This window comes from Loxodonta africana, chromosome 4, assembly GCF_030014295.1.
Source record: "Loxodonta africana isolate mLoxAfr1 chromosome 4, mLoxAfr1.hap2, whole genome shotgun sequence".
Classification (NCBI taxonomy): domain Eukaryota; kingdom Metazoa; phylum Chordata; class Mammalia; order Proboscidea; family Elephantidae; genus Loxodonta; species Loxodonta africana.
Window position 1 is genome coordinate 7,081,283 of NC_087345.1, and position 27,174 is coordinate 7,108,456.

General features: G+C 52.0%; 1 protein-coding gene across 2 annotated transcripts in view; it reads right to left on the bottom strand.

Moving 5' to 3' along the window:
* The window catches only part of FBLN1 (fibulin 1), a 110,562-nt gene that overhangs the window by 59,808 nt on the left and 23,580 nt on the right, over positions 1 to 27,174 (bottom strand). For both annotated transcript variants that reach the window (XM_064283378.1, XM_010600456.2), the window contains exons 4-13: positions 26,612 to 26,783; positions 19,641 to 19,700; positions 17,631 to 17,732; positions 16,914 to 17,051; positions 15,190 to 15,327; positions 9,465 to 9,608; positions 8,108 to 8,236; positions 6,998 to 7,123; positions 3,476 to 3,595; positions 1,610 to 1,741 (exon numbers count right to left, since the gene is read on the bottom strand). In XM_064283378.1, the coding sequence (XP_064139448.1) occupies positions 1,610 to 1,741; positions 3,476 to 3,595; positions 6,998 to 7,123; positions 8,108 to 8,236; positions 9,465 to 9,608; positions 15,190 to 15,327; positions 16,914 to 17,051; positions 17,631 to 17,732; positions 19,641 to 19,700; positions 26,612 to 26,783 (1,261 nt within the window). The remainder of the gene's footprint in view (positions 1 to 1,609; positions 1,742 to 3,475; positions 3,596 to 6,997; positions 7,124 to 8,107; positions 8,237 to 9,464; positions 9,609 to 15,189; positions 15,328 to 16,913; positions 17,052 to 17,630; positions 17,733 to 19,640; positions 19,701 to 26,611; positions 26,784 to 27,174) is intronic.

Consider the following 27,174-nt stretch of genomic DNA (forward strand, 5'->3'; position numbering starts at 1 on the left):
GATGGCAGACGGAGGCATCAAGCCCTCCCACCAACCAGGGTCAGACAGGGGAATCCTGTCACTGTTGCCTGCCCCCAGTGCCCACTCCTTGGAGCAGCACCCTGGCCAGTCTTTGGCTTAAAGGCATTTATATTTATGGAATATTCCTTTATTGTTCACAATCCCTGGGATGAGTCTGACAAGGATAACAGCAAACAGTGCTTAGCAGGAATTCTCACAACTCTTGAAGCCAGCTATCATCCTCCTCAATTTAGGAGGCGTTCAGATTTTTAGAGAGGCTATGAGACTTGCCTAAGGGCACACGTTTTTTCAGTGGCGGAACTGAGCTCAGAATCCAGGCCAGCTGGCGCCAGGGCGCACGCCTGTACTACCTGGCACCCCTCATGCGACACCTGAGGTGCGTCACCCTGACCTGCGAGGGACCAAGCAGAAGCTACCAGCCCCCACATTACAATGAGAAAACGAAGGCTGAAAGGGGTTATATGTACTGGCCAGTGTCCCCAGGGAGGATGACCATCGGGACGGCCTGGAACCATAAAGAGAGGACCCTGGAGATGGGGAGTCATCACCCTTCTCACAGACACCCCGGGATAGCCGGACAGTGGGGTCCAGGGAATGTCACCAAGCTCCAAGGGCATCGGGTAAGAGATGCCACAGATAACACCCCCTATCTCAAAGGTCACAGCTGAGGAACGTCTTTTTTCTGTGTCTGGGCAGACGCAGGCCTGAGGCTGCGGGGAGGAAGCCTGGCCAGGAGCAGGAAGGGCGTTTGCTCCCCAGAAACAGAAAACACAGCAACGCCCACCTGGAGGCCCAGGTGAGTGTGCATCCTGGCCCCGCAGACACCCAGGCCCTTGCCTGCCTTTGACCAAAGCCACCCTCTGCGTGACCCACGTTTGCAGAACACGGGGGCCTCAGAGGCCCTGGATCAACAACCCACGTGCAGCTCATGAGGAAGAGGCTGGATGACTCCAACCCCTCCGACTGATTCCATTTCCTGGATTCCGGAATCATCCATTTTCATAATATCTGTTATCAAGCAGAGTTATAGGACACATGGTGAGGCCACAGTGTCCTTCAGAATGGACGCCCCTGACCCTCCCTCATTAGCTTGTGTGGGAGCTGACCCCCAGCCTGGCCGGACGCTCACAGCCATTACTGCCCATAAACACTGGGTCCAAGCTCAATGTTCTCACAAACCTGTGGGCCTACCCATCTGCCTGCCTACTGTGTGGTCAGCCCCTCAGGACAGCAGCCTCTACCGTCTGGCTCAGTGCTTTGCCCTTAATGCTGGGCCCAGGGCCTGGCCCAAAGCAAGGGTTTGTGGAGTGCCTGAGCGAGCAGGCAAAAGGCTGTGGAAGGGGGTGTCCAGGTTCCGATTTCTAGTCAGGCCTCCTGCTTCCTCCTTGGTAGGCATCTTCCTAGAGGCTGTCAGCCCCGTCCTGGCCTCCAGATCTGCTGGTGGCCTCCGTCCCTGATGCACCCTCATGTGCATGGCCCTGGATCAGAGAAGCACGCCCCCAGCTGGAGGCCGCCTGGCCGCAGCCCCGCCCACCACTGCAGAGTCCCGAGGATGGCCTGAGCGACCCCTGAGTACCATCACGCTCACCTTGGCAGTTGCGGCCGTTGGGGGCCAGCCTGTAGCCAGACGAGGGACAGCTGCACTGGAAGCTTCCGGGGATGTTGATACAGCGGTAGGAGCAGATGTGGCCCCCGGTGGGCAGGGCACACTCATCGATATCTGCAATGGCAAAGCCCGCCCTCGTTATCCCGTGTCTGGGCCCCTGGCTGTGGGCCCTGCCAGGGCTTAGGCGGGCAGCATAGGGCAAGAGGGACACAGGAGGCCTCGAAGTGCTAGAGCTTAGCAGTAGCCTCAGACATCATTGCGTCAGAAGGGAAACTGAGGCCCAGAGAGGGCAGGACTAGCCTAGGGTCACACAGCAAGTTCAGTGTGAAGCATGCATGTCGGGGGGACCAAAGGCAGGGCAGACAGTGGGGAAGCCAAAGGGCTTCAGAATGACACACAGAACAGGCACCCTAATGCTAACTGTTGTAAATTTGCTAAAAAAAAAAAAACCCACTTCTTCTTAAGTCAATCACAAAAGGACAAATACTGTACTGTCTGATCCCACTTACATGAAATATCTAGAGGAGGCAAATGCTTAAAGACCAAAATTTATCAGTGGTTTGCAGAGGCGGAAGGAAGGGAGAGAGGGGTGTCACTACTTAGGAGACACACAGTGCCTGTTGAAGGTGATGGGAAATCTGGCAGCGGATATCGGTGATGGTCACCTACCAAAATTAATGGAATCTGTGACACTGAATTGTACATGTAAAAAATCCTGAGTTGGCAAACGCTGTGTTATATAGTTTTACCACACACACAAAAAAACTGCTAAGACATGACGCGAAAATAGCACTCATCAAAAGGACGTCTGCCTTGAGCGTTGTGCTCCTGTAAAGAACTATCCATATCAACTACGACCACAGCCATGGGAAAGGTTAGAGAAGAACCTCAGGGGGCAGGCAGTTAACAGTCATGGTGGAGGAACAACTCGGAAAAGGAGGGTGCGAACGGCCGCACAGCTGGAAGACTGTCCTCGACAGCACAGAATTGTACAGGTAGAAATCTTTGAATTGGGCGTGTTCTGCTTGCACATTTTCACCAAAAACAAAACAAAAAAATAATAATACCAATCATCATCATAGCTGCCCTTGAAGCACCTATGGTGGCTTTTTATCCATTATCTGCACTAAAGTCCTCATGTCAGAGATAAGGAAACAGGCCCAGCTCCGAGAGGAACATGGAGGAGACGCTCAGCCCTTGTCAGAGACAAGGAAACAGGCCCAGCTCCGAGAGGAACATGGAGGAGACGCTCAGCCCTTGTCAGAGACAAGGAAACAGGCCCAGCTCCGAGAGGAACATGGAGGAGACGCTCAGCCCTTGTCAGAGACAAGGAAACAGGCCCAGCTCCGAGAGGAACATGGAGGAGACGCTCAGCCCTTGTCAGAGACAAGGAAACAGGCCCAGCTCCGAGAGGAACATGGAGGAGACGCTCAGCCCTTGTCAGAGACAAGGAAACAGGCCCAGCTCCGAGAGGAACATGGAGGAGACGCTCAGCCCTTGGCCCCATGCCCCCACCCAGCCCTGGGATCCGGGCTCCGGAGGCCATCAGGTTAGAAGGGAAGCTGAAGCACACCCAAGCACCATCAGTGCTATGTGTTTACAAGAGAAAAATCCAAGGAGTGGGCTGCTTCTTTCCAAACCCCACTCAACAATGGGCTCAGTGTGACCCAGGAAAACTTAGCTGGAAAGAAGAAACGAAACAGCTGCTCGCCTCAAAGGGTGGGAAGCAGAGGAGCCACCCAGGGGACTCGTGTCCACAGAAGTCGCAGCAGATGCGTTCCCATAGACACTGAGATGAGGAGCAAGGCCCAGGTGTGCATTCCCTCGGCCCACAGGGGGCACCCTCACCTTCACAGGTGACACCGTCCACATCACTGAGCTGGTAGCCCCGCCGGCAGTAACACTGGTAGGAGCCGTAAACGTTGGCGCACTCCTGGCTACAGGGGCTGCTGGTACACTCATTCACATCTGAAAGAGAGGGGTCGCCCACGCTCACCACTCAGAGCCACAGCCCACATCCCAGCCTCCAGGGCAGCCAACAGCACTCCTGCTAGCGAGGCAGGGACAGGGTGCCCCTGTTATGGATTGAGTGGCGTTCCCCTAAAACACGTGTAGGAATCCTAACCCCTGTACCTGCGGCAGTAATCCCATTCGGGAACAGGTTTTTCTTTGTTATGTTAATAAGGCCATGTCAGAGTAGAATGGTTCTAAACCTAATCACTTTTGAGACATAAAAGGAGCAGATTATGCACAAAACCAAAAAAAAACCAAACCCACTGCTGTCAAGTCAATTCCGACTCATAGCGACCCCATATGACAGAGCAGAACTGCCCCATAGAGTTTCCAAGGAGCACTTGGAAATTGACACGAGGATTTCCCCCAGAGCGGACAGAGAGCCTTCCCCTAGAGCTGGCGCCCTGAATTTGGACTTCTAGCCTCCAGAACTGTGAGACATAAACTTCCGCTCATTAAAGCCACCCAACTGTGGTATTTCTGTTACAGCAGTGCTGGGAGACTAAGACAGTCCCCCTCCACCTCCCTCAAGTTAACACACACCACACCCAGAGAGGTGGGGTCCTGGGGTGGGGACTTGCCCGAGGTCACCCTGAGGCGACTTGACCCCACGGCCAGCGAGTGTGGAATATCTCCACCCCCACCACTGCCCACTTCAAGTCAACCCATCTCCCACCAAGACATGTCACAGCCTCCAGCCCCGGTTCCCTCTGATCCCCAAGTCAGCTCTGGCTCTCAGCAGAAACCTGGTCCTGTCCTCCCCACTCCACCTTCCACACGGTGTCCTCAGCAGAAGACAGCACACGAGCAGGCCCTTCAGGACTGGCCGGTACACCAATGCTCCTAATTCTCCAATGCTCCCAGCCGGGCTAGTGGCTTCCCACACCTAGAGCAGGGGTCGGCCAACTACGGCCCCCGGGCCAAACCTGCCCCACTGCCTGTCTTTGTAACTACTGTTTTATCAGAGCACTGCCATGCTGAAGCATTTACTCGCCGTCCATGGCTGTTTTTGCGCTACAACGGCTAGGCTGAGTAGTTGCATTAGAGAGTATATGCATCCTTCAAAGCCTAAAATACTCACTCTACGGCTTTGAGAGGAAAAGTTTGCCAGCCCCTGGCCTACAACTCCCTTCTCACGTTTATGTCCTGCACACTCTTAGCAAGACAGGAGGGGTGGGCAGCCAGGAACACCTGCCAGCCTCTCACCCGTGCTGCATCCCGCCGGCCTCCCCTCCCCACGTCTGGCCTGGCCTCCGCCCGCTCACCTCTGCCCGAGGTTGTTTCTCATCACATTTTAGAAACGCCGCCCGAAAGCAGGAACTGTCTTCTTGCTACGCAGCCAGTGCAGGGGCTTAAAAAATGCTTACTGCAGTGACGCAGCAAGGCTGGCCAGACCCCTGGCTTCGTGCCCACGATACTTTTTGCTAACATAGATACGTATGAATGCCTACTTTTGGGCCATTGATGAGGGCCCAGCTACAACGCCAGCCAAGAATGATAACAGCAATGATAACGGTAGCATCCGTATTTTCGGCACGGCCCATGCTGTCCGCGCTGTGATAAGTTCTTCACATGCTTCATTGTGTTGTGTTCCACTACCCCCATTTTACAGATGGGCACACTGAGGCCCAGAAGTGTCAAGTTACTTCTTAAAGACCATACAGCTAGAAAAGAGGACAGCTGGGATTTGGATCTTGGCCTGTGGGCCCCCGAGTGTGAATCTGTTCCCTCCTACTAGACACAGGGTGGATTAGGTCCTTGAGGGCAAATGTCAGAATTTGGGGGGAGTGTAGGGCCCAGGCGGCCATCCTACCACCTGCTCTCAGCACGAGAATTCCGTACACAGTGGTGCATCCTGGCACGTCTCCTATTTGTGATCTCACGAGCAAGGCCTCCTTCTCAGTCCAGAACTTAAGAACCTGCCATGTTTTGGGCCTGGCCACCACAATGCCCAGGACAGGAAACGGTGAGCGACCTGAGGGACTGCCAGGGGCTAGTTAAAGCTCTCAGTCTGCTGATACAAGAACCCAATCCCTGGTAAGACATGACATTCAATAAGCACCTACTCTAAACCAGGCTTTATACTGGACACGCCATTCCCCATCACCTTGTCCCTGCCCCATCAGCCAGAGGAGGTTGATGTTATCACCTGTTTACCCCTGAGGGAACTTCCTAGTGGTGTAAACAGTTAACTTGTGTGGCTACTAACCGAAAAGTTGAAGTTTAAGTGCACCCAGAGGCACCTCGGGAGAAAGGCCTGGCGATCTACTTCTGAAAACCCAGCCACTGAAGAGCCCGTGGAGCACAGTTGTCCCTGACACACACAAGGTCCCCGTGAGTCGGAGTCCACTTGATGGGACAGGTAAACCCCATGAGGACACTGAGGCAGATGGGGTCGGCCACTCCCCAAAGTCACTTAAATAAGTCTCCAAAGTCGTGCTCTTAACCAGACCCCTCATGGCTTCTTCCGTTAGCCCATTAGCCCCCTCTCGCCTTGGAAGGCGGAGAGTATCCGCGCGGCCCAGGGGTCAGGCCAGCAGTCCTCTCCAACACGCAGTTTTTATAGGTGCCTCCTGCTGACATGTTTTAAGACGAGCTTGGGCAGCAAAAAGGAGCCACTGGGTGGCAAAAATGGTTAACGTGCCCTACTGCTAACCAAAAGGTTGGCGGTTCCAGTCCGCCTCAGGCACCTTAGAAGAAAGGCCTGGAGAACTACTTGTGAAAAATCAGCCACTAAAAACCCCGGAGCACAGTTCCACTCCAACACACGTGGGGTTGCCATGAGTCAAATCGGCTGGACGGCAGCTGGTTTTCTGAGTTTTGGGAAATAAAGGCACATCAGTCAGACCCTAGTGTCTGGGAAGAACGGTGGCTTCCCCAGGAAGAAGGTGGCTAGGTGGGGTGGAGGTGTGAACGGGGTTACTAAGGGCCAGGCCCGGCCCACCCCAGGCCCATCCTCACCTTAGAAGGACTGGCTCCGCCCCCAGACCCACCCCAGGCCCCTCCCCTGCCCATGACACAATAGGTCTGCTTAAGCTCCGCCTGCAGCCCGCCTCTCCTCTGCAGGACAGGCCCCGCCTCAGCCCTGCCCCAGCCACACCTCCACCTCTGCAGGACAGGCCCCACCTCAGCCCTGCCCCGGCCACGCCCCACCTCAGCCCTGCCCCAGCCACACCTCCACCTCTGCAGGACAGGCCCCACCTCAGCCCTGTCCTGGCTACGCCCCACCTCTGCAGGACAGGCCCAGCCTCAGCCCTGCCCCAGCCACACCTCCACCTCTGCAGGACAGGCCCCACCTCAGTCCTGCCCCGGCCACGCCCCCAGCGTCCCAGGCCCACCTGCCCCGCCAGCCCTCACCTTCACAGGACCGGCCGTCGGCGGACAGCCGGAAGCCCACGGTGCAGCTGCAGTAGTATGAGCCGGGTGTATTCTCGCACTTGTGGCCACACAGGCGGCCAGGATAGCGCCGGCACTCGTTGATGTCTGCAAGCAGAGGAGGGCCAGCTCAGGGGCAACGCCTCACCACAGCAGCCCCGTGGACCCTGGCCAGTCTGCCCTCCTGCCTGTGGCAGAGCTCCAGACCTCCCCGGTCTCCTTCAGCCTCAGGGCTCAGGCAGAGGGGTGACTCGTCCCAGAACTCAGGCCAGATCACACACGGTCTGCCTGCCTGCCTTCCTGCCTTCCTGCCTGGCACCTGGTAAGGCCCAGCTCCTTCCTGAGGACCCCTGGGCATGTGCCTGCCCCAGTCCCCAGCCTGGTCCCAAGGAAGGTCCACCGGGATCTGACAAAGGGCTGGGGTGGAGACACCACCCTCCCCCAGAAAATCCTTGTTTGGGGTGACTGGCCTAGCTCAGCAGGGTTCCCCCCCTTCGCTGCCCTGGGCTGACCATACAGCTCAGCCATGCGACCCTACAGGTAGGCGGCGAATGGGAAACCACGGACACATGAGACGTTTGGAGCACCTGCTGCACAGGTGGGGAGTCAGCTCACACCTGGCAGGTGTGGCCACATACCATTGGCAGCGGCAGGACTAAATTGTGGGTCTCCTAACTCGGGGTCTTCTCTCTGGGAGCTGCCCAGATTTGAGATTTTCTGAGGTGAGGAGGGGACAAAGATGGAACCAGAGTTCAAGGCCACTCCACCCTGGTGCTATGGGCTAGGGCCTCTTTGGTGCCCACCTAGCTGGGTCCCCAGGCCCTGAGGAGGCCTGCAGGACACCCACGTACCGGCAGGGACACCCACGGCCCCGTGGAGGCCTCAGGACACCCGTGTACCAGCAGGGACACCCACGTACTGGCAGGGACACCCTAGGCTCCAAGGAGGCCTGCAGGACACCCACGTACCGGCAGGGACACCCACGTATTCTGCAGGGACACCCATGGCCCCTTGGAGGCGTCAGGACACCCATGGCCCCGTGGGGGCCTCAGGATACCCATGGCCCCGTGGGGGCTCAGGACACCCACGTACCCACACAGGTCCTGCTGATGCCATCAAAATAGTAGCCAGCCTTGCAATCGCAGCGGAAACTTCCGGGGGAGTTCACACAGACATGCCCCGGCCCACAGGGCTCCAAGGGCGGCGAACACTCGTCCACGTCTGCCGACAAAGAAAGATGCATTTAAACATAGTGAGGCAAGAAAGGAGGCAACTAGTGTGTTCACCGACAAAGCAGCTCCATCTCCTCCAACACGGATTTCATAGAGCACCTACTGTGTGCGGGCCCCATGCTGGGGAGACAGCTGACGGGACACAGCCCTGACCCCCAGAGATGCCTGCTCTGGCCGCTCAGCAGTGACTCTAGCTAAGGGGACGGGCAATGAGAAAGAGCTCTGGGAGTTACTGGCCGGAGGGGACTCTAGGCTGGCAGGGACTCAGGCAGGCTGGGTGGAGGAGATGTCTTAGCCTTGGATCCCAAGGTAGGAGCCGGTGGGGGCATGTTTTAGGCAGAGAAAATAATCTAAGAGAAAAAAGCCACACAGAGAGGAGGGGAGGGGCTTGTTTGGGGAGTTGTTGGGTGCCATAGAGTTGATTCTGACTTATGGCGACCCCATGGGACAGGGTAGAACTGCCCCATAGGGTTTCCTAGGCTTCCTAAGGGAAGAATATTGAATATACCACGGACGGCCAGAAGAACGAACAAGTCCGTCCTGGAAGAAGTACAGCCAGAATACTCCTCAGAAGCAAGTGTGGTGAGACTTTATCTCACGTACTTTGGACATATTATTAGGAGGGACTAGTCCCTTGAGAAGGACATCATGCTAGGTAGAGTAGAGGGTCGGTGAAAAATAAGAAGGCCCTCAAGGAGATGGACTGACACAGTGGCTGCAACAATGGCCTCGAGCATAACAACGATTGTGAGGACGGCACAAGACCGGGCAGTGTTTTGTTCTGTTGTACACGGGGTCGCTGTGAGTCGGAACTGACTCAGTGGCACTGACAACAACAACAAATGTGAGAAGTTTGGATTCCACACACGGTTTGCACATCTGAAGCCAGCTCAGGAGGACTAGGTCCTAAGAGGCGTCTGTGTTCTGCCAGCAGCGGGCAGCCAGGAGGGCTTCCAGAAGGGCAGGGCGTGGGGCTTTCCTGTCAGGGGGCCTCACTAGGTCTGAATGACACTAGGCTGGGGGCTCTAGAGGGGTTGGGATTCTACTGCACCAGTCCAGGCAGCAGATGACAAAGGCCTATGTTTGGGGACTGGCAGCAAGCTGGATGGGCAAGTGGGGACGGCTTTGCTTTGTTGCTCTCCTCCTCCTTCCAGAGAAGGGGGTGTGTGCTGGCAGCAGACAGAAATGTCAACTCCAGAGTTTTAAACAATACCAACCAACACATCGGGTGCCCTCGTCGTTGAGGTGGTAGCCACGGCCACAGTTGGGCACATTCTTCTGGCAGGTATAGGAGCCCTCTGTGTTGATACACGTCTGCCCCGGAGGGCACGGAGCACTGATACTCAAACACTCATTGATATCTGCAGTGGGGAGAGATGGGACACCGTGGTCAATTGTGGGGGCTTCTGGAGCCCAACAGGCAGGTCCCCACCTCTTTGTACGACCACCAGCGGAGGCACCACAAGCCCTGGCCCCTAGGCCACAAGGCAGCCCCCACCGGCCTCCTGGGTCTCACCGGCACACGCTGCCAGTTGGCTTCCTTAGACACCACCTCCGTGGCCCCTCTGCCTGCCCCGAGCCCTGAAACACCTCCATTTTTCACTGCAGCCAATGCAAACCTGCCTGCCTGGCTTTTAGACTCTTCTGTGATGATGCAACAAAGTCCCCTCTGAATCCCATCCCCGCCACAAGCTCTGGAGACTCTCCGTCGCCACCCCCAGTTTGGCGATTCCTACACCATCCTGTATTCACGCCCTGTTATGGGTTGAATTGTGTCCCCTGGCAAGATATGCTGAAATACCCTGTTTGGAAATAGGGTCTTTGCAGATGTTATCAGTTAACATGAGGCCATACTGGAGTATGGGGTCCCTAATCCTACATGAGTGTGTCCTTAAAATACAGTAGAGGAGACACAGGGACAGGCAGACAGGAAGGACGGCCGTGACCTTGTATCAACAAGCTGAGGAGTGCCAGGGCCACCAGAAGCTGGGAGCGAGCCCTGGGACAGATTCTCTCCCTCAGAGCCTCAGAAGGAGTCAACACTGCAGACACCCTGAGCTTAGACTCCTGGCCTCCAGGACTGTGAAAAAACACTGTGAACACATTTCTGTTCTCTTGAGCCACCCAGTTTGTGGTCTTTGTTACGGCAGCTCCAGGAAACCAGTAACCTTACTCCACACTCAGAACTAGGCGGGGAGAAGCTTTGACTTTCTACACTGAGGTTTTGTTTGCTTATTTTAAAATAAATAGACAAAGCACTTAAAAAAAAAAACCCCAAAGCCTGAACTTGGTTGCAAGGGTTGTAAAAACACAGAAAGAGGCACCCCCTTACACACACAAAAAGGCTAGGGTAATGGAGCCTCTGAGAGCCCAACTGTGGCTTTTGATGCCAGCATTGAGGACCCAGAGAAATGACACAAAGAAACCAAGTGCCACCAGGCTGGTCTTCAGCCAACGGCCTCTCCCACCTGCCCTAGGCTTCTGCGCAGACCTCGCTGCCACCTTGATCTAGGGGAGACAGTGAGGGGGCTGTCCCTCTTCCCACTGTTCCTGTGCCTTACCCCCTGCACAAGGTGACACCCTGGAAGGGGCAAAATCAGGGCGAGGCTGATACTAGAAAATGTCCCTTCTTTGTGGAAATCAGGGCTGACTTGGCAATGAGTTTGTGTTTCCGGCCTCATCTGTGGGGCCCCCCTGAGTAGGCTGCAGGTCTGGGGAGGTCCTTCCTTCTCCCCACTCACTGCCCATCCTTCTCTGCTCCTGTGCTGAGTGATGACTGCTCGCTGGGAGGTGGCTGACCAGGAGACTGACAAGGGGTCACCTGCTGGCCAAGCCTTCCTGCCCAAGACGAAAGTGAAGCTTTAACGGAATAAGACTGGAATTGAGTTCAGATGAGGCCCCTGTCCTAAGGGGCCACTGTTCTACTGGCCTTTAAATATTTGGGGTTGAATATACCTCAATGTTTATTGCAACACTTTTCACAATAGCCTGGTGGCGCAATGGTTAAGCACTTGGCTGCTAACTGAAAGGTCAGCATTTCGAACCTACCAGTGGCTCCATGGGAGAAAAGACCTAGTGATCTCCTCCCATAAAGATTTCGGCCCAGGAAACCCTGTGGGGCACTTCTACTCTATCCTATAAGATCACTATGAGTTGGAATCAACAGGCACACAACAACAACAACATATCTATCCATACAATTGAATACAACTCAGCCATAAAGAGAAGTGAAGTCCTGATGAAGACTACGACATGGACGAGCCTTGAAAACACTATGCTGAGTGAGATAGGCCAATCACAAAAGGACAAATACTGTATTAGCTCACTTACGCATCAAGAATAGGCAAATGTGTAGGTACCAAAGTTCACTAGTGGTGGCCGGGGCAAGAGGAAGTGGAGAGGGGGCCCTTGTTTGGGAACAGTGGGTTTCTGTTTGTGGTGAGGAGAAATTTGGCGTCAGTGAAGGGTAAGGGTTGTGTGATAGGATTCATGTGCTTTGATATCACTAAAAAAGGCTGAACTGGTAAACACCGTGTTACACATATTTTTACACAACAACGAAAAGAGCAGCTGCCATCATGCAACCAACTAAACACCTCATGGGCTTTGTTTATTTTCCAGGTTTGGGGCCTGTTTTCAGGGGACATGCCAGTTGATTGGCCTAATATTGTGTTTAGTGCTTCTGTTCTATCTCCTAGTTCCTTGCTTAGTGCCTGGGGTCTTAAAAGCTTGCTAGCAGCCATCCAAGCTACAACAATAGGTCTCTATTTGCCTGGAGCAATAGGAGAACCAGGAATTGTGTGCTGTGCGGGGGGCCTATCAATGGATAACAGTACCTATGGACGCTAGTGTTAAACTGCTTAATAATCTCCCTCAGCTGGGAAGGGAAACTGAGGGCCAATGGAAACTGCTCGCTAGCACCCTTCGTCCACCAGTGCCCAGTGGAAACTGCTCGCTAGCACCCCTTGTCCACCAGTGCCCAGAGCACAGCCCTGTCATACCTTCGGTAGACATCTGGTGCCCTGCAGTCGGTTCTGACTTACAGCGACCCTACAGAACGGAAAAGAGCTACCCCATAGGGTTTCCAAGGATATAATTTTTACGAAGCAGACCACCATGTCTTTTCTCCCCTGGGGCCGCCGGTGGGTTCAAACTGCCAACCTTTCGGGTTAACAGTGAATGCTTAACCACGGCACCACCAGGGCTCCCGTGAGAGTCAGGAATATTTGGAAAAAATGGAACGTGTGGCTAATTGCCTCTATGAACAACTGCCTCCTTTGCCATGAGACCAGAACTGGATGGTACCTGGCTACCATTACTGAACGTTTTGATCAAAGATTCTACAGCAGAATCCTGATTTAAAAGGGGAAAACCGTGGAACAGAATTTCAAATTCTCATAGAATCCAGAATCTCACAGACTCGAGCCACTGAGGCTGGATGACGCATCCCTCCCTGCTCCCCCCGCAACTATTGCCCTGAGATCACCTTTAAACCTTAAACCGAAACTATCCCCTGAAGTCATCTTTAAACCAAACAATAGCTTAGCTTAATTAGTAACGAATGTCTGCCATGAGCATTGTGCTTTTTTAAAGAATTATCTACATGGGATCCAACTGCCAACAGCAATTAGAAAGGTCAGCTAGGAAGCTTAGGGGCAGCGAGTTTATCTTAAGAACGGTGGAATCATCTGGAAAAGAATAGCGAGAATGGCACAACTGGAAGAGTGTCATCAATGTAACTGGATCGTACATCTAGAAATTGGTAAACCAGCACATGTTCTGCCGTGTGTATATTTTCACAAAAAAAATAAAGTGGAAAACACACACACACACACACACACATATATACATATTGGGTGGTAAAAAGAAATGTGGGAAAAAAGACAAAGTGCTTTCAATGCAAACTACAGTTTCAGATAAAAGATCAGTGTGCATTTATCTAAGGCTGAGGTCTTGCAAATAAGAAAGAGGTTCGTAGCACCTGGCTCACAGCGGAGCCGGCCTTTAAGGAGCAGTAGTCAGATGCGACTCCATAGCAATGGGTCTGTTTTTGTTTTTAGGTTCTAACCACGGCCCACCTACAGCTGGGATCAGAAAAGTCTCTCTGACTTCAAAGGCAGGACCCAGAAGCTTGGGGCGAGCACAGAGCAAGGGAAGGCGGGAGCCTATCAGAAGAATGAACAAATCTGTCTTGGAAGAAGTACAGCCAGGATGCTCCTTAGAAGTAAGGATGGCAAGACTACGTCTCACATACTTTGGACATGTTATCAGGAGGGATCTGTCCCTGGAGAAGGACATCATCCTTGGTAAAGTGGAGGGTCAGTGAAAAAAGGGAAGACCCTCCACGAGATGGACTGACAAAGTGGCTGCAACAATGGGCTCAAGCATAACGATTGTGAGGATAATGCGGGACTGGGCAGTGTTTCTTTCTGTTGTACATGGGGTCACTATAAGTCAGAACCAATTCAATGGCACCTAACAACAACAACCCAAAAAAAACATTGCCAACGAGTCGATTCCGACTCATAGCAACCCTATAGCACAGAGCAGAACTGCCCCATAGGGTTTCCAAGGCTGTAATCTTTCTCCCACGGAGAAACTCCGATGGCCAATAGAAACTGCTCTTTAGCACCCTCCTAAAGCAGTGCCCGGGCACATGCCCCACCTGCCATGCCTTAGTTTGCCTCTGAGGGAAGGCCAGTAGCTCTGGACTCACATGCTGGCATCAAAGAGTGATGGAGCCAGGTGCCTAACCAGGGAGACTCTAGGAGAAAAGGGGGGCCCACTCCTGCCTTCACAGAACAGGTCACTGGCCAGGGGCTCCCTCACCCGTGACCCACGCTGCTCCTCCCACTTATGGAGTCTCACCCAGACCTTCTATTTTTACACGAAGTTCACATGTCCTTTTCTTTCCTTTCCCACTGAGCTTCCTCTGATATTAATGGAGAATTTTTTTAAACAATTTTTTAATAGACTAAAATGGCTTGTGGCAGGGAACTACTGTGTATTGAGGGCTTCCCCCGTACCGGGCACTTCACAATCACCTTGTTTAATCTTTGCCTCATGCCTATAAGCCAGATTTTTATTACTCCCATTTTACAGAGGAGGAAACTGAGGCTCAGAGAAGATAAATAAATTGTGTTAGTTCACTCAGTTTAAAACCAGGTGTCCCTGGCTCCATAACTCAAGGCCTTTCATCTACACTAACTGAACACCAAACCAGCCGCCACCAAGTCGATTCCAGCCCATGGTGACCCCTGCGTCAGAGTAGAAACGTGCTCCATAGGGTTTTCAATGGCTGATTTTTTGGACATAGATTGCCAGACCTTTCTTCTGAGGTGCCTCTGGGTGAACTTGATTTGCCGACCATGGTTAGCAGCAAATGTGTTAACCATTTGCACCAACCAGGGACTCCTTCATCTATACTGTTGCTGTTAGGTGTCATCGAGTCAGTTCTTACTCATAGAGACCCCATGTGACTGAGTAGAATTGCCCCATAGGGTCTTCTTGGCTGTAATCTTTAGGAAGCAGATCACCAGGTCCTCCTCCTACAGAGTGGTAGGGTGAGTTCAAACCGCCAACCTTTCAGTTAGCAGTTGAGTGCTTTAACTCTTTGTCTCACCAGAGCCCTTTTTGTCTATGGAAGGGGTTGGCAAACTAAGGCCCTTGGGCCGAATCCAGCTTGCTGCCTAATTTTGTAAATAAAGTTTTATTGGCACACGGCCTTGCCCATTTATTTACACGTTGTCTGTGGCTGCTTCCAGCTCCAGCAACAGAGTGGAGAAATGGTGACAGAAACCATACGTCCCGCGGTGCCTGAGATATTTACCACCTGGCCCTGTTCTATGGGCTACGCAGCCCCTGATAGTCTAGTCTAGCCCCACAGCTGGACAGCTGGCCCGCCTCTTGGAGCCCCTCGGCCCTGGCGGCAGTGTGTCTTACCAATACAGTTGCCTAGAGCATCTTGTATAAAGCCACTCTTGCACTGTAGCTTGGGTCTGCAGCGGAAGGATCCCAGAGTATTCTGACAGATAAAATCGGGGAGGCAGTTATGAATACCAGTCTCACACTCGTCAATATCTGGTACATCATAAAAAAAGGAAATCGTTAGCAAGAGTACTGCCAGAAGCATCTTACAACACTTTAAAATCACAAGTATTTTTTTTTTTTAATGCTCATTACTCACAATATAACCCAAAACAATCCCATAGAAAGGTCTGATACAAACAGGGCTTCAGCCAGACAAATAATACTCGCGCTGCTAAAGACTTAAACGCTGACTTTGTTCCTGGGCTCTCACGAGGCAAGCTTTCTGCTATACGATAAATAACCCAGGCATTTTCCTGGCAGATTTATTTTTTTCATTCCCGGCTAAGTGTATATTTAGTTTAGATCATAAAATAATTGTCTTAGTGGCAATAAACATGGTCCCTATAAACTTATTCATCTGGAAGTCTTCACAATATTCCAAATATTAACAGTGCGGACTGTCATGATTAGATGTAACCAGGCTGCCTTCCCTTCAAGTTCAAGGATGTCAAACGTCCAAACGTGTATACTCCGCTGGCTCAGCCACTGGGTTCTCAGTATCCAAACCACCCAGCAAGTCCGCAGGAATGGAATGAACTGAACCTGCTCAAGAGCCCTCAGATGTCAGAGGCGTGCCTTGCTTTTGAATTAGCCTCCTGACTCAGTCAACGTTTTTACACAAGTGGCTTTGTCATCCTGAAAGGTTCAAAACCCTCCGCAGAAAACCGCATCCTAAACAATCCTCATCAGAGCCTCATCTGCCAAGTAACATCTAGGCCTTGGCGGCAAAAGGCCGGCAGCCAGAAATGTCATGTTTTTAGGTAGCAGAAGGGAATATGCTTTGCACTTCAAGGAAGCCTGCAATCAGATGGAGGGCACAAACAAAAATTTGGGTTTTTTTTTTTTGGTAGAAAACACGTGTGAGCACCTGAAATTCATCCCAGATGTTGTTTTTAAATAATAGTACACTGGGGCTTTTCAGAAATTCAAACTCGCCACTGGCATTAACTAGGCACTGACAGAAGGCACTAATGACAGAGCGGGCCGGGACTGGGGGGCTGCTGTCAGCTTTTTGATGTCTGATCGCTTCTATCCGTACTTTGACGTATCATCTTATTCCCCCAAGACATCCCAGGTGCTGGTCAAGTAGGTATAAAAATCCAGCTGCCGTCAAGTCAACTCCGACTCATGTGCCCCCCTGTGTGTCAGAGTAGGACTGTGCGCCACAGGGTTTTCAATGGCTGATTTTTCAGAAGTAGATTGCCAGGCCTTTCTTCTGAGGTACCTCTGGGTGGAAAGGAACCTCCAACCTTTCGGTTAGTGGACAAGTCCATTAGCCATTTGCACCACCCAGGGACCCCTCCCCCAAGCAGGTATAGCTGCCCCTGTCACAATAGTCCAGTCTGCAGCCGATCGTGGGGATGGCACAGGACCAGGTGGCATTTTGTTCCATTGTGCACAGGGTAACCACGAGTTGGAGACCAACTTGATGGCAACAAACAACACCCCACAGATGAGAAGGCGGCAGCCCTGGTGGCCACATGGGAGCACTACACCACCAGGGCCCTTGACCAGCGAGCCCACTGTAGCACATCTACTCCCGGGGGCCAGGCTGTGGGGCCGGAGCAGGTGCTAACCTTTGCAGTCATTGTCCTCTGTGAGCTCGTAGCCTGTTCCACAGCTGCTGTCCCGCTGACAGCGGAAAGAGCCCACGGTATTGACGCAGGACTCCCCGAGCCGGCAGTTATGGCTGCCAGTGATGCACTCATTGACATCTAGGAGAGAGCCAGACGGCAAGGAGTAACCGGCGAGAACATGGATCCCTACGCGTCATCCGAAGAAATCTTCTGGAAGTCACGGGGAAACTGGCTCCCTGCATCCATGAGTCCCCCATTCAACCTGGCTGGGGTCCCACTATGACACACCACAAATGTGCCTAGAGGGGCGTCATGGGGACTCCCCACCAGGTCCCCTGCTGTTTCAGAGTAATTGCTCTTTCTCAGCACCCTCTTGTTAAGTGCCAGCCCTGGACTGGGACCACCTGACCCTCAACAAGCCCTTATGGAGGGTTTCACCATCCCCCTCTCAGGACAAGAGGCTGGGGGACTTGCCTAAGGCCCCTCTGCTGATCCTGGACTCAGAGCCCGGGCTGACCCCAACCCCAGCCCTCTTTTCTAGCACATGGCCCATCTTCTCTGGATGGGACCGGGGCCAGGAGGCCCGGCACCATTCAGCTCCGGGGAGTACCAGAAATGCAGGGTTGGTGCCCCCAACACAGCTGGGGCCCCTGGCTTGTGCAAAGCCTCGACCTTGCCGGGGTCTGAAGGACAGGCCCCAACCCACGGGACCTTTACCTTCACAGGAGACGCCGTCAGACAGCAGCTGGTAGCCCACAAAGCAGGAACAGACGACCTTGTCCCCCGTGTCACGGCACTGCTGCTTGCAAGGGCCGCCGCCTGTAGACAGGGTGCATGTGAGCAGGGCAGGGGGCACCGAGACCCTGCAGACCTCCACGTTCCCCGGTTCCATGAAGCAGAGGACGGAGAAAGGTGGGGTCCACAGGGCAGAGCCCACCTGCCACCCTCCCAGCCCCCACCCTGCAGGAGGCCCCAGGTCTGGCTCTGGGCACTCCTGGGGGGCTGCACCGTCCAGTCTCAGCTCTGGCTGACAACATGGGGGGCAGGCAGGGCAGTCTCTGTAAGTTCCATGGAGCTGGGAGAAGCAGGGCAGAGAAGAGCAACGACGGACCCCACATGGGGCCCGGCCCTGAGCAGGCCTAGCTTTTCCCCATGTCTCTCAAGCAGGGACTGCCACTACCATTGCCACTACCACCACCTCGGGTACCACCACCTGCTCACCGGGTCTCCCTGGTGTCACCCCGGCAACCCACCCTCACTATGAGGCAGCCCGAGTGTTCACAGGCAGGTCCATCAGGATAAATGTCTACCAGGTAATGATCCTACGAGGTAAATTTCCAGCTGCTGCCCAGGCCCTGAAGGGCCCTGCCCACTTCTGCGCCCTCCTCCACCCCCACCCTACACCCACCAGTGCCCAACTGCCATGACACTGCACCCTTCATGAGGCTCCACGCCTCCACCTCCTGCCTAAATACCCTTTCAGTGTCATGTCCTGGCTAACCCTCCTCAGAGGTTTTAACAGCTTCCCCGAGAAGAACCTCCCGCATCATAGAGAGGATCACAAGGCTGCTATGGATCAAATCGTGTCCCCCAAAAAGATATGCTAAAGTCTTAACTGCTGTACTTGTGAACCTGATCTTGTTTGGGGGAAATAGTGCCCTTCTCTGAAGATACTATCAGTTCCATTAAAGAGATCATGGCGCAGTAGGGTAGTCCTAATCCCTTCTGAGCGGCGTCTTATGAAAGGGAAGAAGAGATGAGGAGCCGAGCAGGGGAAGACACTGTGAATTACATCTCTGAGCAGCAAAGGCACGCCAAGGGTTGTCAGCAGCCACCAGAATCTAGGAGGTGGCCTGGGACAGTCCCTCTCTCAGCCCCTGGGCAGAATCAACATGGCCAATATACTGCTGTGAACTTCCAGCCTCCAAAACTGTGAGATAGTACATTTCTGTTCTGTAAAGCCACCCTCTTTCTGGTATTCAGTTATGGCAGCACTAGGAAGCTGAACCAGAAGTTTTCTGGGGCTCTCTGCTCGTTCCCTCCCCTGCCAGGACTTGATGCTGACCGTCACTAACCACTGACCACAGCCTTATATCCTTAAGCTGGGTCTCCACTTAGCCAATGGCTCTCCCCAACCACAGGGCAAGTCACCGAAAGAACCTGTGGAGCAGGCCTGCCAGTCTCAACACGCCGGACTGTTCCGTGAAAGCAAAGTAAAGCTTTATCACATGAAAAACAAACCTGCAAGCCCCTCTAACTTTAAATTTGAAAACATCTGTCTTGCGGGACAAATGAGTATTACTGAACGCCCTCTCTGGGCCAGGCGTGGTTGGGCTCAGGGTCACAAAGACCAATAGTGCTTTGCCCCATCCTGAGGGACCCCAGCTTTGGGAGAAGCTGGTGTCCACAGTGCCTGTAACACAGGGTGTTCAGGCGGAACATGTGGCGCTAGGGTTTCCAATGCCAGCTTTTCACCTGCGGCCCCTTCTGAGTAAGCCCACCCCTTTCCAGCCTCCCCACCAGGCCCCAGCTCCGAGGACGCTGGAGGGAAGAAGGCAGGAGCCCAGGAGTAACAGAAGGACAGACCTGACTCCCAGACAAAGGGCACCTCCCGGGGTGAACCTGAGCAAAACCGCTGAGGCTCAAACTCCCAATGAGATTAGGGTCGACTTTCTTTCAGGTTTAACGAACCACTGAACGGCACAGGGGAAGACGACGGATTCTCACCTCGGCAGCGGTCATTAAGGTATGGGTCTTCTTGTTCCTCCTCACCCTCAGAAATTTTGGCTAAGGGGGAAGGGAAACAAAGGCAAGCATTTATACAAATACATTGTTCCATCTTACAAGAAACTAAAAACCATTTTATCTTCTCGTAAACATCAGCCAGTAATGCCCGTTTATAAGAGTCCCTGGGTGGCCAAATGGGTAAGTGCTTGACTGCTAACTGCAAGGCTGGTGGTTCAAGTTCACCCAGAGGTGCCTCGGAAGAAAGGCCTGGTGATCTGCCTCTGAAAAAGCAGCCACTGGAAACCCCGTGGAGCACAGTTATGGGGTCACCATACGTCAAGTCGACCCTATGGCAACCGGTTTGTTTCTGTTTGATTTCCGTTTTAACGCCCGTTCGTAAAAACTACGATCAGCTAACCATTCACTTTATCCTTTTTAAAATAGAATTTCCATGTTAGCAGACTGCCACGTCTTTCTCCCAGAGACTGGTGGGTTAGAACCACCGACCTTTCAGTTACCAGCCTAGTGCTTAACCACTGCACCACCGGGGCTCCTTACGGGTGGGAAGAAGCCCTAGAAATACTCAAAATCAAGCCCTCTGGTATTCAGGACGTTTCCGCAAGAGGAAATGAGTGTGATCACGATTGAACAGCAAGGACATTGCAGAACTAGGTGGAAGATGCACCCATCAAAGTGGTAGCCACAGCGTGACCATACCTGGGTGGAAGAAACCAAGCTAGACACAGAAAAGCAACACGCTGGAAGGGAAACAGTGTTTATCTCCGGGTCTACGTTTCTCTTCCTTCTACCCTTCTGTATTTTCTAGAATGCCTGCCATGAGCATAATACATGTATAACGGAAGAATAAATGTCATTAAGAAGAAAAAAAGATCAGTGATGCTGTCTAAATGTCAATGTAACCTAACTTACATGAGCTATGTATATAACTTATATGTCCTAACTATGTATTTTTAGCCCCCATGTGTCTGTCAGTTTGTCGTGCTGCTGGGGCTTGCGTGTTGCTGTGATGCTGGAAGCTAGGCCACCGGTATTCAGATACCGGCAGAGTCACCCATGGAGGACAGGTTTCAGCTGAGCTTCCAGACTAAGACAGAGTAGGAAGAAGGACCTGGCAGTCTACTTCTGAAAAGCATTAGCCAGTGAAAACTTTATGAATAGCAGCGGAGCGTTGTCTGATATAGTGCTGGAAGATGAGCCCCCCAGGTTGGAAGGCACTCAAAAGACGACTGAGGAATGGCTGCCTCCTCAAAGCAGAGTTGACCTTAATGACGTGGATGGAGTAAAGCTTTCAGGACCTTCATTTGCTGATGTGGCGCGACTCAAAATGAGAAGAAACAGCTGCAAACATCCATTAATAATTGGAACCTGGAATGTATGAAGTATGAATCTAGGAAAATTGGAAATCATCAAAAATGAAATGGAACGCATCAACATCGATATCCTAGGCAATAGTGAGTTGAAACGGACTGGTATCGGCCATTTTGAATTAGACAATCATATAGTCCACTATGTTGGGAATGACAGCTTGAAGAGGAATGGGGTTGCATTCATCGTCAAAAAGAACATTTCAAGATCTATCCTGAAGTACAATGCTGTCAATGATAGGATAATATCCATACGCCTACAAGGAAGACCAGTTAATACGACTATTATTCAAATTTACGCACCAACCACTAGAGCCAAAGATGAAGAAAGAGAAGATTTTATTAGCTGCCGCAGTCTAAAACTGATCAAACATGCAATCGAGATGCATTGATAATTACTCGAGATTGGAATGCGAAAGTTGGAAACAAAGAAGGATCAGTAGTTGCAAAATATGGCCTTGGTGATAGAAACAATGCCGGAGATCGAATGGTAGAATTTTGCAAGACCAACGACTTCTTCATTGCAAATACCTTGTTTTACCAACATAAACGGTGACTATACACATGGACCTCTCCAGATGGAACACACAGAAATCAAATTGACTACATCTGTGGGAAAAGATGATGGAAAAGCTCAATATCATCAGTCAGAACAAGGCCAGAGGCCGACTGTGGAACAGACCATCAATTGCTCATATGCAAGTTCAAGCTGAAACTGAAGAAAATCAGAGCAAGTCCACGAGACCCAAAATATGACCTTGAGTACATCCCACCTGAACTTAGAGACCCTCTGAAGAATAGATTTGACGCACTGAACACTAGTGACCGAAGACCAGATGAATTGTGGAATGACATCAAGGACATCATCCATGAAGAAAGCAAGAGGTCATTGAAAAGACAGGAAAGAAAGAAAAGACCAAGATGGACGTCAGAGGAGACTCTGAAACTTGCTCTTGAGCGTCGAGCAGCTAAAGCAAAAGGTAGAATTGATGAAGTAGAAGAACTGAACAGAAGATTTCAAAGGGTGGCTTGAGAAGACAAAGTAAAGTATTATAACGACATGTGCAAAGAGCTGGAGATGGAAAACCAAAATGGAAAAACACACTTGGCGTTTCTCAAGCTGAAAGAACTGAAGAAAAAATTCAAGCCTCGAGTTGCAATAGTGAAGGATTCTGTGGGGACAATATTAAACGACACAGGAAGCATCAAAAGAAGATGGAAGGAATACACACAGTCATTACACCAAAAAGAATTAGTCGATATTCAACCATTTCAAGAGGTGGCATATGATCAGGAACTGATGGTACTGAAGGAAGAAGTCCCAGCTGCTCTGAAGGCGTTGGTGAAAAACAAGGCTCCAGGAACTGATGGAATATCAATTGAGATGTTTCAACAAACAGATGCAGTGCTGGAGGTGCTCACTCGTCTATGCCAAGAAATATCGAAGAGAGCTTCCTGGCCAGCTGACTGGAAGAGATCCATATTTATGCCTATTTCCAAGAAAGGTGATCCAACCGAATGTGGAAATTATAGAACAAAATCATTAATATCACACGCAAGCAAAATTTTGCTGAAGATCATTCAAAAACGGCTGCAGCAGTATATCAACAGGGAACTGCCAGAAATTCAGGCCGGCTTCAGAAGAGGACGTAGAACCAGGGATATCGTTGCCGATGTCAGATGGATCCTGGCTGAAAGCAGAGAATACCAGAAGGATGTTTACCTGTATTTTATTGACTATGCAAAGGCATTCGACTGTGTGGATCATAACAAATTACTGATAACATTGCCAAGAATGGGAATTCCAGAACACTTAATTGTACTTATGAGGGACCTTTACATAGATCAAGAGGCAGTTGTTCGGACAGAACAAGGGGATACTGATTGGTTTAAAGTGAGAAAAAGTGTGTGTCAGGGCTGTATTCTTTCACCATACCTATTCAATCTGTATGTTGAGCAAATAATATGAGAAGCTGGGCTATATAAAGAACAGGGCATCAGGATTCGAGGGAGACTCATTAACGACCTGTGTTATGCAGATGACACAACCTTGCTTGCTGAAAGTGAAGAGGACTTGAACCACTTACTAATGAAGATCAGAGACCACAGCCTTCAGTATGGATTGCACCTCAATATAAAGAAAACAAAAATCCTCACAACTGGACCAATAAGCAACATCATGATAAATGGAGAAAAGATTGAAGTTGTCAAGGATTTCATTTTACTTGGATCCACAATCAACAGCCATGGAAGCAGCAGTCAAGAAATCAAAAGATGTATTGCATTGGGTAAATCTGCTGCAAAGGACCTCTTCAAAGTGTTGAAGGGCAAAGATGTCACCCTGAAGACTAAGGTAAGCCTGACCCAAGCCATGGTATTTTCAGTCGCGTCATATGCATGTGAAAGCTGGACAATGAATAAGGAAGACCGAGAAGAACTGACGCCTTTGAATTGTGGTGTTGGCGAAGAATATTGAATATACCACGGACTGCCAAAAAAATGAACAAATCTGTCTTGGAAGAAGTATAGCCGGAATGCTCCTTAGAGGCAAGGATGGCGGGACTGCGTCTTACATACTTTGGACATGTTGTCAGGAGGGATCAGTCCCTGGAGAACATCATGCTTGGCAGGGTACAGGGTCAGCGGAAAAGAGGAAGACCCTCAATGAGGTGGATTGACGCAGTGGCTGCAACAATGAGCTCAAGCATAACAATGATTGTAAGGATGGCTCAGGACCGGGCAGTGTTTCATTCTGTTGTGTGTAGGGTCGCTGTGAGTCGGAACCAACTCGACGGCACCTAACAACAACAACAAATGTATTTTAGGGGCTACTAAAATATGCTGTCGTTAGGTGCCATCGAGCCTATTTTCAACTCACAGTGACCCCATGTGACAGAGAAGAACTGCCCCATAGGGTGTCCTAGGCTGTAATCTTTACAGGAGCAGATCGCCAGGTCTTCTTCCCGAGGAGCCGCTGGGTAGGTTTGAACCGCTGACATTTCAGTTAGCAGTTAGGGCTTTTAACCTCTGCACCACCAGGGCTTCTTATTAAAATACGATGCCCATTAAAACCCGCTGCTGTTGAGTCGATTCCGACTCATGGTGACCCCATATGGTATGGGGGCCTTGTCTACACTGTGTCCTTGACCCGCTAACCCATTTGTTGAATAAACCGAATGAGCATTCAAATAACTTCTAACCTGGGGAGAAGATAACTAAAAAAAGGCCATTTAGGGTGGAGTCATCTCTTCTAGGCTAGGAGGCTGTGAAGCACCTTCCATCTGGTTTATTTAATTTGGGGACACTTCATTCCCTCAGTGCATTGGATTCAGGCAAACACCAAGTGCCCTCCATGTGTCAGGCCCAGGCCAGCAGGCCCAGAGGCATACAGGGATCCAATCCCATCCCTGAAACGGTTCACAGTGAGGGGGCAGGAAGGAGTGGTAAGAAACCAGTTACCACCGTGTGATGATGTCACCAAGGTCTGTGCCATGTTCCGTGGAGGCCAGCAAGCCTAGAAAGACCATTGGACCTGCTCGCAAACAGATCCAACCCTGAGGTTGCCCAGCCTCAGTGCCTCGATCTGTAGAATGGGAATCACTGGACCCACAAGATGCCCAGGTACGGTTTTCAAACTAACTGTGGCAAATGACCAGGTCGCCTTCCCTAGTCCGGGACCAGTACTTTGATCCAATAAACCAGCTGCTGCTGAGTCACGTCTGACTCACGATGACGCCATGTGCATCAGGGTAGAACTGTGCTGCATAGGGTTCTCAATGGCTAATTTTTCGGAAGTAGATCACCAGGCCTTTCTTCCAAGACACATCTGGGTGAACTCCAAGCTCCAATACCACCCAGGGATCAAATGCTTCTAGAAGTTTCTAAAGGCTTACTCCCAATTTCTATACTAATTCATCTCAGGCCAGCACCGGTCTGTGGCCCTCGGAGCAGCCCTGCAGGAGACATACGAGGCCCACGATAAATGTTAGCGGGAGGAGGAAGGACCATCTGTGACAGGGTGAGGAGGAAAAGTCAGGGAGCCCTCCAAGAGTGGGTGGCATCTGAGGAAAGTCTGGGCAGGAACTGAAGCAGATAAAAGACAGGAGAGAGATAAGACATCTGGAGCCACAAAAAATCCCAGAGCACGTTAATAAAAGAAGCCACAAATCAGTGAAAATCCTCCCAGAGACAGAGGAGCACTCCCCGACTGGGATTAACAGTTGGGTTTGTTTACAGTGAAGATGTCAGCTCTGATTTCAAAAGCCAAGCAGGGAGCCAGAATGTGGTCCCAACACCCCTTTATGGCCGGGCAGCTGTAAATCAGCCCAGGGCGTCTCTGGAGCCCTGGACTTAAAAAGAGACTGGTCCGTCTGGCCCAGGACCCCAAAGCCTCTGGGGGTGCAGCTGCACCAAAGGAGGCCTGACTTAGAGGCCACGCTGGGATCTGTGAGCTCTTCTCTTAGAACCCCTTCCTCTGCCTCACCCGGTATCAATGGGGTATGAAGCTCAGAGAGAAGAGGGTACAGGCACAGGGCAGAGCCAACTCCTGAATTTTTCCAGGGATATCTCCATTAAGGCCCGGAAACTACCGCATAAATGAGAGAGGTTATCAGACATCAAGAAGCTGAACCATCCCTGAAGCTTTAGGCAAACGGAGGGCAGAGAAGCAGGGAGGGAGTCAGACAGCTGGGCGTGCTCTTATAATGCCTCTGGGGGCCGCTCACCCCTTTGCTGAACTTGGCATTGTTGGAGTCAAGTCTATTTGGACTCATGGCAACCCCATAGGGTTTTCAAGGATATGACCTCTCAAAAGTAGGTCATCAGGCCTTACTTTCAAGGCACTTCTGGGTGGTTTTGAACCATCGACCTTTTGGTTAGTAGTCCAGCACTTAAGAAGTCCTGGTGGTTCAATGATTAGGTGCTCAGCTGTTAACGGAAAGGTCGGCAGTTCAAACCCACCAGCAACTCTTCGGGAGAAAATCTAGAGGGCACATGACAACAACAGCCCAGTGCTTAGCTATTTGCTCCAGCAGGGGCTCCTCCTTTGTTGGTAAGTGACTATTATTTGAAAGCTCACAGATGCAAAGTGTGAAGCCTCAGCCCTTTGGCCCGAGTGTCACTGGCTCCACGTGAGGGGAGGGAAGGAGCTGGCCAGGAGTCAGGAGGCCAGGTTCTCCCTCCTCTGCGTGTTGGCCACATGACTTTGAGCATCAGGTCCTCCACTGTGAAAGGAGGGTAAGGCCAGCTACTGGCTGCTGCTCAGGGCCGGGGGAGGTCAGGGGAAATTGGGCTGGAAAAGGTTCACGGAGCGCTCATCCTGAGGTGGGCACCTTATGAAGCAGGACTGTGATTATCCCCACATGGCAGATGGGGGAACTGAGGCCTGGATAAATCAGTTCACCCAAGGCTCATGTTAGGGCCAGGACATGACCCCAGCTTTGTCCGGTCCCAGAGCCCATGCTCTCTGTCTCCTGACAAGGACCCAATCTTTGGGAAATGCCCTGACAACTCGAGTGGGTCTGTGCTGAGTTAGGCAACAGCCGTGCACGCCCTCACCACCCAGCCAGGAAGGCAGAGCGGGCTTACCCGTCTCCTGGGGGTCGCCGATGTCCCCCGGCGTGAAGTCTGCCGTCTCCTGGCCCTTCACGCAGCACGCCCGGAAGACCAGTCCACACTGGTAGCCAGCCATGAGGCTGAACTCGCAGCTCTGGCCCTGGGCCTGGGCCGCCCTCCCCAGCAGGCAGCAGTGGCAGCACCTCTGCAAACACGAATGGAGACCAGGTGGAGAAGGTGGCCGCTCGGTTCGGCCAGGCGGAGGCCCTGGGAGGGGGCAGAGCCGGCAGAACCTGGGCCTCGCCGCTCCCAAATCCCCTAGGTCCTGGCGTATGCTGCACCTGTCCCACCTACCTGCCATACCCAACTGCCCTCCTCAGCACCCCTGTCCAGCGGCCAGTGGGCTCTGCCCACACACCTCCAGGGAAGGGGAGCCTCATACAGGGGCCATAAGAGTCCCCCAGGGAGTCCATTCCTTGTGTGTGGTCTAAGATTTTTCTAGCCAGACCCAAAGAAGGCATATGGACCGTGCCCCTTCCTCCCGAGCCTGTTCGCTGGTCTGGGCAGCAGGAAGGGCATTCTGCACTTGATAAGCA